Here is an 11,566-nt window from a genome sequence, read left to right as displayed (position 1 = left end):
ACCCCCTCCTCACCTTCCCCCACCCCCTCACAACCAAGGAGAAAGAGTGTGACAAAAATATCCGAGATCCATTTCTGTTACTTCATCGCTGTTCCTCCCCAGCTGACGAGGCTCTGTCTCCGGGGGGGGGGGGGGGGAGAGAGACGGACGGACTGGCACACCAGCTGGAGCCAAGAGCATGGGACACTGGGCTGGCTTCCTGCCCTGTGGCCTTTGGGCATTGCTGAGGAGATACCACAACCAGTGGAACGGGAGACACGTGACTATCAGCGCCAGCAAGCACACATCACACTTCCTTTAAGCCAGTGCCAGTGCTTCCCATAATAGGAAGTTTTTTGCTACTCGCACCGAGTGGTTAAGAAGGCCTTGTTTATACTGTCTTGGAAACAAGATGCACTTCCCAAGATGGAGGAAGAATCTGTAAATGGATGGAACTGGGAGGGAGGAGAGGAAACCAATATGCTAATAACAGCATCTTCTTTGCTGGATTCCGAATGGAAGTCCATGTCTGAGGCTGGATTAATATGTAGTTGCAGTTGTGTGGCTGGAAATGAAAAGCAACAACCACCCGTCTTGGTCCGTCAGGGTCCCCCTGTTTAAGCTGGCAATGATTCATTATAGGTACAGTATTTTTACACTTGAAGAAGGCTCCCAGAGCAGCTTAGATATGAGCAATGGGGGAGAGAGAGAAAAAGGAAGGAAGGAAGGAAGGAAGGAAGGAAGGAAGGAAGGAAGGAAGGAAGGAAGGAAGGAAGGAAGGAAGGAAATCTCTGCCTGGAGGTTTGCAGTCTAAAGGGCACCATACAAAAGGAACAGTTGATGGGGAGAGAAGAGGGCAAGAAGAAAAGTCAGGAACCCTTAAGTTAACAGTTTTTACACTGAGCAGCTGGAATGAAAACAGTTCAGGGAGAGGAAGAGCCAAATGGAGCTGGTCCTTCAGTAGAGCAAAGAGGACAGATCCTGGTGATGGATGGTTTCCTGCCCCCTTTGGACCAACAGCAGGTGTGTATGATGCTGGTTAGAACAACACTCCAAATGATGGGGGCAGAGCAACATGATATACAAGCCAAAGGTGGAGTAGTGGTTAGAGTGCCAGAGTAGGACCTGAGAGACCAGAGTTCAAATCCCAACTCTGCCATAAAGCATCATCATCATCATCATCATCATTTATTTATTATGCCACCCATCTGACTGGATTGCCCCAGCCACTATGGGCAGCTCCCAACAAAAAACAGCAAAAGCACAATACAACAGCACACACTACAAACAGAAATCTCAAACAGTATGCTCTTATTCACAATATATTTTTAAATAGTCCAAAATACTCCTTGAACTCTGGTATTGCCTCTTGCTTGTCTGGATGGTGCATAGACACACACACACACACACACACACACACACGTGTATGTGTGTGTGTGCGCACGCGCAGAAACCAACCTACAGTACAAAAGCAAGTTCCCATTCATTGCTCCACCTTTCACTGATGTGTGGCCCTCATAAGGATGTTAAGAAGGTAATGTGGTCCTCGTTCCACAAGCCTGCCCAGGGCAAGACCTTGAACTTGACTTGGTAGTTCAGTGGCAGCCACTGGATCAAACCTTAGTAACCATATTGAGGGCTAGAATTCAAAGCTCTGCAGTTGTCTGCTGCTTTCCAAAACTGAGTCATTTACCCCATGAAGGATCAGAAAAATGAATTACCGGTATGTAAAGTCTGACCATCAGTTGAAGCCAATTCAAGGGGGGAAGGAAGAGTTATTGATTCCATAAATCATGTCAATTGGTACCTATTAGCAACTCAACATTTAACTCTATAGGAAACTTCATTCCAAACCTTCAACTTTAATCTGTGACTAATATAGCTTGGAAATGCCCAAAGGAAACAAAAGTATGTGAAATATTTCTCTCAACATTATTTCAGTCTTAATGCTGGGGGGCGGGAAACACCTCAGAGCTTTTAAAACAAAACAAAACACCCTATTATTCTCATCTATTTGTCCGTTGTCGTCCCCGCCAAAGGAAATGAAAATGGGAAAACATTTCTTTTCCTCTACAGAACTCCAAAACACACACAAGCACACACACCCTTCCTCTCACCCGCCTTGTTGAGCTATTCCCACAATGTCAAGCATAATTTCAAAGCCGCTTGAGCCTGCTGGAGATTCCCATCCTGGAAGGGAAAGAATGCAAGGTGGGGGAAATCCACTTCCATGGCAACCTCCAACAGGCTCTTCCTCTTGCCCAACCCGAGTGAGCGAGCAAGCAGCAAAACAACACTGGATTGTCACCGGACACCATCCCGAGTTCGCTGGCCAAATAAGCTCTTTCCCCAAGAATCTGAAGCAGCTGGGGCCCCCTAAGCTATTGCATCCCTTGTGTGGGCCTCCGACAAAATCGCAAACAGCAAGGCGCAGTATTTCTTTTCCAGAAAGCCAGTTCACAGAGAAGCGAACCAGCCTTGAAACCAGCTTGTGTAAAAGCTGGGGGTTGAGATGAAACAGCCTAAAGTTGGCTAACCATTGTAGCTGCTTCCGGTGGGAGGAAAACCTTCCAAAAGAAACATTAGTGTTGTGAAGATTCCTGACTTGAAAGAATCATGGGCTCATAGGAAGCTGAAATGGAGTCAGACCACTTGTCCACCTAGCTCAGTAATGTATGCACTGACTGGCAACAGCTCTATGGGGTTTTAGGCCAGTATGTCTCCCAGCTCTAGCTGGAGATTAAATCCAGGACCTTCTGCATGCAAAGCTCTACTGCTGGGCTATGGCCCTTCCCAACTGGAGTTACGGTCAATGAAATACATGCAATACATTGTGTAGGGCAGAGGTTTGGCATTGCCCGCGTAAGAATTCCTAGCTCTGGCTTCACTTGACAGCAATTCTTAATGGGAAACAGCGTAAATGGGAAAGTGATCTTCATGGGCAACTGTGTCTCAGCAAAAAGAATCTGCTCAAATCTGCAGTAGCTCAGTTCCATATCCCCCACTACCCCTTCAGCCTGCCTTGATGACACGGACAGCTTGCTAGCATGAGAGTCAAGGCAGTCAGGTGAGAAGAGAAAGGCAGATAAAGATGGGACGATACGTACAGCATGTCAGGACAGTTGTCTGGCTTCTCCAGAAGGCCGCCCTCCATCACGAAGCGAAGAACTTGCTCGTTGGACATGCCTTGGTAAGGCTGCTCTGCTAACGTAGCTATTTCCCACAAGACGACACCAAAAGACCTACAAGAAAAGCCTAAAAGTTAGGTTGCGTTCTAGCAAACGGAAGTTTAAACTGAATTGGCTACTTTTGTGCACTGAGCTTATGTGAGCATCGGAGAGTGGGTTGGGTATTTTGCTCACATCATCCTCAACTAAGTAAGTAACCTCCTTCTCTACCCCAGACTTGCAAATGAAGGACAATATCTCACCTCAACAAAATAAGTCAAGAGCAGAGAAATTCCAGAGGTATGGGAATCGGGGCTAACTGAGGAGGAAATGGAGCAGAGCTTGAAAAAGCCACATACATAATGAAAGGTTGCTCTGAGGTATGGAAACAGAAAGATCAAAGGATTCCAGCTTTATTATGGGGGCAAACAGCAAGCCATGTGTTCACTGATGGCCCAACATCACATTGGCATTCTTTCTGTGGACTACTGGAGGTACGAGGCTACCTTTTATGGCTTGGAATATACACATGATAAACCAGTATATGTCGTGGCTTCTGGAAGACTGTGCCTACACCAAAGCCACCACTCAGGAAACCATTCACAAGTTATGGGGCACGCGCCTTTTCTGATCTGGTAATAAATCTCTCGTATTGGAAAAAGAAACAAGTGCAACAGCTTTTAGGAAAGTGGCTGTTTGGGTCAGTTGCTTTGAGTGTTTTGCTGGAAGTGTAAATTATGTCATGATTTAAAAGTAAAAACCCAGTGTTGATCTGCAAAAAATATCTGCAAAACAGGAGGGTAGGTTTATGCCAAAGTCACATGGATTTTGTATTGCAAGTAACACTTTATGCTCCAAATACTACACAGGAATTTTGTGTCTGCACAAGGGGCTCTTCCACATGAATGCAGATGCTGGAAACCATCCTAATAGAAACTTGCCTGGTTCTAACTAAAATCTCAATACCCTGGGATCTGGATTCAAATCACGCACACCCCTCCCTGCAACACTATTTCTGGCTTGAATGATAGTGTGCTTATTTTACTCCGTCAGTGGAATCTGAAATAAAAGCTATGCAAGCCCAGCTCTGAAATTAGCTTTTCCAGAAGACAGGGCTACAAAGGGAGCAACGGGTTCTCCCTTCCCAAGAATTCTGCAATGGGAAGCCAAGTGGTTTCCAAAATACACTCATCTATGTAAGAAGCATGACTGCCAAAGCGTGGAGTTTCAAAATGCTTCTCTGGGGCTGTGGGAAAAACGGCATAGACACAAAATGACACAACTTCTAATTTTACAGCTTTAAGTCTATTATGTCAAAGAATTTAATCCAAACCCGATTTTTATATATATATAAAAAAGTCCTGGTGTTTTCTTGCAATGTCTCTAGTTCTCCTCTCTAATTCTTTTGCAGCAGCTGCTAAGTAGCCCTGCATGGATATTACAGGACCGAGCCAGCCTTAAAGCCATATAGGTATTTGTTTAAACATGTTTAAAACTGGGGGTTTGGCATGACAGAAGTTCCAAAACAGAGGAAGTAGCACCCTTGAGACTGTATTACACAGGGGCCGCAGCAAGGAGTCTACAAATAGGATAGATAAAAAGAAAAAACAGAGTTGTCCAAAAGCTTGATGTGGTGTTTTCTCCAAGCCATAATCAAGTTGCAGGGGTTCTGGGAATGTTGCAAAAACAACACCAAACACATTCATTATTACCAGACGTCCGAGTTTGTCGTGAACACGCCGTCCTTCAGTGATTCTGGGGACATCCAGCGGACGGGCAGCAGTCCCTTCCCACCTTTGCGATAGTAATCGGTCTCGTAGATATCTCTCGTCATGCCAAAATCTACATGGTACACAACAGGACACGTTAAAATAATAAGAATAAGAATAAGAATAAGAATAAGAATAAGAAGAAGAAGAAGAAGAAGAAGAAGAGTAGTAGTAGTAGTAGTAGTAGTAGTAGTAGTAAAAATAAAACAAAAGTACCACATTGCCATGAAAGCTGAAGAACCTTATGAACTACCTCTAAACAATTCAAGCTGCCAACAACTGACACCTGAGGGAGAGTCAGAACATTGGGTCCTTCTAGCTTAATACTGGCTACACTGACTGGCAGCAGCTCTCCAGGGTTTCAGGAAGCGGGGGTTCCCAGCCCTATCAGGCGATACATGCAATGTAACTCACAGAGTTATTGGAAGAATAAAATGAGAGTGGAGAAATCCATGTGGCACACTGCCTCAACCTGCTTAGAGGAAAGGCAGTGTGTACAAATATTATTTCTCCAGTGAATCAAACAGATTGGTCACTGTTGTGGCTCCCCTGGAGGTTTCTATTTGTGCTTTCTTGCATTCACAGGATGCACCACAAATACCTTCTTCATCTGCAGTCATAAGGAGGGAGGAGGAGGAGCCAAAATTCTACCTTGCTGAAAACTGGACATTTTACTCCAGCAGCCTCTAGTGATCTCACAAAGCCCTGCCCACAGCATTTTCAAGCTCTGCCTACTCCACAGCCCCCCAAAATGGCCAGAAACTTGCTTTTGCTCATTTTTTTCTTAAAAACTTAAAAGCCAAGACACTCAGGGTGCTTGGCTCTCCACTAGACATAGACTTGCCCAGTGTTGTTCTCGAGACATGTGACAGGCACAGCTCTAAACAGAAGTAGCTGCTGAAGATGCATTTTCAGGACCCATCCTATTCTTGCAAACGTAGTATGCTTTAACTGATTTTAATTCTGAATTTTAAATTGTTGTAATCCGCCTTGGAACCTGCTGGTGAAGGATGGGGAATAAATTTAATGATAACAAGCAGCAGGAAAAACCTATTGCAGACCTGTGGCTTCCAAATTCCCTACCTAGAACTAAGATCCTTCTTTCTTTTGTATTTCACCTTTGGACTGGAAAAAAAAGGGGGGGATACCTCCAATTTTCACAGTAAAGTCCTCAGCCACCATACAGTTCCTTGCAGCGAGATCTCTGTGGACAAACTTGTTGGCGTTGAGATAAGCCATGCCATCCGCAATCTCGCCTGCCATCTGAATCATCTTCTTTAGGGCTGGAGGAATATGAGCCGGGTTATTCTGAACAAAAAAGGAGAGAAAGACAACTGTTAACATGAGTTTAAGAAGCTGTTGCTTTCTTCCTTGCTAAATTTTCAATGGTTTGGCTAGGTTCTGTTCAGATTCATTTATTTGCATCTAGCCACCAGTCCATTCCAAAAGAAAGGTTAAACACAGGTGGCAAACCCAGGCCTCCCTACTTGGCCCGTCAAGCCATTTCTTTGAAACCATGGCCAGCTGCCCTACAGCTGATGTCACATGTGACGCCAGGTGTCTGGCAGGTAGAGACATGGCTGCAGAAAGCAGGATTGATGCACAGGGAGTTCAGTCCTGTTCAGGAATTCCAGCCAGTTCCATGCACCAAATTTGGCCCTCTAGAGTCGGAGGGAATACTGTACAAGGAGTTCAATCCTACTCAAGTTTGGACAGACTGGCCAATACCTGTACATAGCAGGGGGACAATCAAACAAACATACAGAGGAAAAACTTCCGCAGCAACTATCATCCAACTGTCCCTGGTTACTAAGCAATATTTCCACCTGCCTTCCTTTTAACACAAACAGAATTAACCCTTAAGTTGCACGTGGAATGATCTCTGCTGCATTGTTCCCAACACCTCTGACAGTGGAGGGAAAACACTGCCACCGTGGCTCATAGCCACTGAAAGCCTTTCCTCCATTAATTTGTGTAATCCCGTTTTCCCTTTCAAGGAAGGAATGTAATTTGCTTTCCAATCACATTTTAATTGTCCTCTTCCACAAATGTGAGGTGCTCCCACTGCTTTAACTGTAAATTATCTACTCCAGAGGCTGACCGCAATGAAGGCAAGGGCCTACAGGGAGACCCGAGCATATACCACTAGCCCTCATTTTAGCAGAATATGGTTTTCAGGGGCTCCTGATTTCGCCTACCCTATTTGGACCGTGCAAACAGCATGTGGGCGGCTGCATGCCTTCTAATTGCCAGCATGAATGCTAAATGCTGGGTGCATGACTAAATATTAGTGTTTGTTGCAACACTCATTCATAATTCAGATCAAAAACAAAAAGGGTAACAGCATGTAGCATTTAATACATGAGCAATTAGCTTATCTGTGCGCCTACCAAAGACCCACGCTGGGTTACGCGTAGGCACAGAAAGTTTAATTCAGGCCTGAAAAGCAGCCAGTCTAAGCAGTGCACATGACAGGCATAAAGAAACAAGCAACTGCCACCTATAATCACTGAGAGGGATGGTGGCTCATGGGGTCCAAATCTGGGCAAAAAGGTCAAAATGACAGCAGTTTACAGGTTTGAGGAGGAAAGCAGAAAATTTCTAGAAAATAAAAGTACTCTATACACTGTTCACATATTGAGCATAGACATATAAGACTGAATGGGTCTTATATGTATAGAACTATTCTACAATAGTTCTTATAATCTTATAATACAACTATTTTAACTCTTTTTAAATGTGGAATTGCTTTTAAATGTTTGTACTGTTTTATAAACAGAATTATTATTTTTATATACTCTCTTTAATTGTTTTTACTTTTATTGTTTGTGTGAGTGTGTCCGGGTATTGCACACTATTTTGAATTGTTTTATAACTGTATGTTTTATTCTCATAAACTGCTTTGGGACCTTACGGCAAAACAGGGCAAGAAACTAAATAAAGTAATGAACAAAGAATCTCAACTGCATCTATTCTTCTACAAATTACTTCCTTTTTCTAGGAACTGAGCACATCCGTCTACTACAGAGTGTTGTAACCTCCTTCCCCGTATCATCTGTAGAAGATAACTGCCGTTTGCCTAGCTAGGGAGCAGTGATGTGGGTTTTCCACAAAATTTAAGACTTGGAACTATTTCCAGTGGGGAATTTGTACATGGTTAATCTAAATCAGAACATTTTCTGTTTGTGTCAGGAAGAGTGCCCCAGAGAGTGATCTAGTTTATACCATGTTTATTTTACTTGTATTTAATAAACACAGCTAAAAACATCAAAACTGCCAAGCTTGGCTACTATTGCATTTGCAGTAGGCATCTCATTGTTACTAAGGAACTTATCAAACAGGAAAATAAACCACCCACATCGCTGCTAGGGAGGCCATAGTCAAGGCAGTATCTGAACTGGGACATGTCCCAGCTCACAGGCCAGACTCTTCACCTGCTACAGCAATACGGAAGCACCCCAAAAACGCACAAGGACATGGGTCACACAGCCTGTTTTGGTTAGGGCACCTCAGGTGGAAGAGGCAAGAATACCTACACCTGGGGCTGGTGTGGTTTCTTACAACAAACCTTTGGTGATTCTGTATTTTCAAATGATAGAAAGCTCCCCCCCCCCCCCATATGATGGAAAGTTCTTATTTTTAAATACAACAATGTAACAATGCTATAACTCTACTTAAGTAAAGGGACCCCTGACCATTAGGTCCAGTCATGGCCGACTCTGGGGTTGCGGTGCTCATCTCGCAGTGTAGACCTTCAGGGTCATGTGGCCAGCATGACTAAGCCGCTTCTGGCGAACCAGAGCAGCGCACGGAAACGCCGTTTACCTTCCCCCGGAGCGGTATCTATTTATCTACTTGCACTTTTTGACGTGCTTTCGAACTTCTAGGTTGGCAGGAGCAGGGACCGAGCAATGGGAGCTCACCCCGTCACGGGGATTCGAACCGCCAACCTTCTGATCGGCAAGTCCTAGACTCTGTGGTTTAACCCACAGCGCCACTAGTTCATAACTAAATAACTGCCACCTCTCTTCCCCCCCCCCCCCAGGTCAGCCTCCTCACCCCTGCCCCCAGGGAAACTGCTTGGACTGCAAAAAAAGCAGTCAAACCTTTCAACACAGGACTGACCTCTGTGCCTGGTCGGAGTGACCGCAGGTAACTCTTCAAGTCTCCACGGGTCATAAGTTCCATGATGACCAGTGTGGGCTGGCCTTGAGAAACAACTCCAAGCAGCCGCACCTGAGAGAAGAAAGCCTTGGGTTATTCACCTGCAGAGGCAGCATTTTATTCAAAGGTGTGCACTCTCATGTACTGTATTGCACTTGTGAGTGTGTGACTCTTCACTACACACACACAAGCCAAAGACGATGCATCCACTTGGGAAAAGGGGAAGAGGAGGAGAGAGAGATAGAAATGACATAACATAAGCAGTGGAGGCCAGGCCACTAGGGTGAATGGGGCTCTGCCCCACCAACTTCAGCCTCTCCACAGGCAGCCTCAACCTGCCCACCTTCTTACTTACAGCCAGTCCAGAGGGTGGCACCAGATGTCAGCATCCTCCTCCTAGCTGCGTAAGGTAAAGGTAAAGGGTAAAGGGACCCCTGACCATTAGGTCCAGTCGTGACAGACTCTGGGGTTGTGGCACTCATCTCGCTTTATTGGCTGAGGGAGCCAGCATACAGCTTCCGGGTCATGTGGCCAGCATGACTAAGCCGCTTCTGGCAAACCAGAGCAGCGCATGGAAACACCGTTTACCTTCCCGCCGGAGCGGTACCTATTTATCTACTTGCACTTTGACGTGCTTTTGAACTGCTAGGTTGGCAGGAGCAGGGACCGAGCAACGGGAGCTCACCCCGTCGCAGGGATTTGAACCGCCAACATTCTGATCGGCAAGTCCTAGGCTCTGTGGTTTAACCCACAGCGCCACCCGCGTACTCAACATAATTTAAAGCAGTGCCGCCCTGACCCAAAAAGAACCTGGGAAGAGCATTGAGAAAACTAATCCAAAAAGCTATGAAGCAGGCTTTTATTCTGATTCAGAACTCCATTTATACCGGTTCTGTACAAAAGCATCTCACAGGCAAGCAAACAGCTGTTTTCCTGTTTGAAGCAGCATTTCCCAGGATTTAAGTAAGAGAACGGGGGATAGCTTCCGAGTGGAAGAAGCTTTAATGTTTCAGCAACTTACGACATGGTGGCAGTTGAACTCCTTCATCACCGAAGCCTCGTTCAGAAACTCGATCCGTTCTCGCATGCTTGCCGACTCGTTGACTGTTTTGATGGCCACCCTGGTTTCTGGCTCGTCTTTAACCACGCCTTTTGCTATCCCTTCGTACACCATTCCAAAGGAGCCCTGCCCCAATTCTCGGCACATGGTAATCTTTTCCCGGGGTACTTCCCATTCATCTGGAACGTACACTGTAAAAATCACAAGGAGAACCCGTTTCACAAGCAGCTTTAAACTGAAATGACGATCATAATTAAAAAAACCCAAACAAAACAAAACAGAGTGCAAGCAACGTCCTTTTCCATTAAAGCATACTGGGATGTTCTGCGCTTCATGCTTTTATTTCAACAGTCATCTTACTGCTTCAATCCTTTGTAATCATTATATTGTTTAGCCATGCTATAACGTTGCCCCCATTTCACAGATTGGAAACTGACCCTGAGCGAAAACATCACACCCAAGGATGCACAAATGAGCCTACTGCTGAAGTAAGACACAGACCCAAACTTTAGCATGTGGTGTACCTGGCAAGGGAGCATTCTGCAGCAGAGGTGTAATGCAAAAGCATATTTTAAGAGGGTAAGGACAATTTGCTTAGCATCTGCTATGCATTTCAACAGAGGGGAGCAGAATAATGTGATTAAAAAGCTGTAACATGCATTTCTCAACAAAGGGTGGGGATGTCGTGGCAGCCACCATTACAACACACTCTAGAGGGGGGGGATTAAGAGAAGGGACATTTTCCACTCAGCTGGAGATTAGATAACTTTGTAACTAATAATTTGCACTGTGTTTTCTTATTTCCTCCTCCCTACCAATCCATTTTCCTTTTGTATCATTTTTTAAAAGTGTAAGCCTGAGGGGAGGGACTGTTACTGCTGCGTATTTTTGTGATTTGAAAGTCACTTGGGGAACTTCTTTTGGCTGAATAGGAAGATTATTTTTTATTTAAAAAAAAAAATACACAAGCAACACGAAACTCTAGGTTTAACTTCCAAGAACAAGGTCAAGATTTCAACTCCAAAACATTAACATTTCCCTGTTTTCTTGGATGCCAGAAAGCTGGACTGGATTGCTCCAGGATGCAACTTAAGAGCTATAAATCCTAGCTTACAATTGGAAGGTGCAACCTCTGACAAATCTTCAAAAGGCTACAGCCTAGCATTTGGGGGGGGGGGGAAGGTTAAAGGTTTCACTACAAATAAAAACTAGTCCTATGTGTAGCTGAGAAAGATGATGAGAAAGAATTGAGAAGGAAAGGACCATAGCTCAGCAGCAGAGGATCTGCCTTTTGTGCAGAAGGTCTCAGGTTCAATCTCTGACATCTCTATGTAGGACTGGGAAGGCGCTTTGTTTAAAATCTTGCAGGGCTTCTGCCAGGCAGCATAAACAATACTGAGCTAGATGGAGCAATGGTCTGATTTGGG

The 11,566-nt window shown here is 44.9% G+C and overlaps 1 protein-coding gene across 2 annotated transcripts in view; it reads right to left on the bottom strand.

Moving 5' to 3' along the window:
• The window catches only part of IGF1R (insulin like growth factor 1 receptor), a 182,957-nt gene that overhangs the window by 10,704 nt on the left and 160,687 nt on the right, over positions 1-11,566 (bottom strand). For both annotated transcript variants that reach the window (XM_083411841.1, XM_083411840.1), the window contains exons 16-20: positions 10,101-10,330; positions 9,041-9,151; positions 6,064-6,223; positions 4,859-4,988; positions 3,087-3,221 (exon numbers count right to left, since the gene is read on the bottom strand). In XM_083411841.1, the coding sequence (XP_083267967.1) occupies positions 3,087-3,221; positions 4,859-4,988; positions 6,064-6,223; positions 9,041-9,151; positions 10,101-10,330 (766 nt within the window). The remainder of the gene's footprint in view (positions 1-3,086; positions 3,222-4,858; positions 4,989-6,063; positions 6,224-9,040; positions 9,152-10,100; positions 10,331-11,566) is intronic.

This window comes from Podarcis tiliguerta (assembly GCF_965153285.1).
Source record: "Podarcis tiliguerta genome assembly, chromosome: 14".
Classification (NCBI taxonomy): domain Eukaryota; kingdom Metazoa; phylum Chordata; class Lepidosauria; order Squamata; family Lacertidae; genus Podarcis; species Podarcis tiliguerta.
This window is presented reverse-complemented; position numbering and strand designations above follow the sequence as displayed.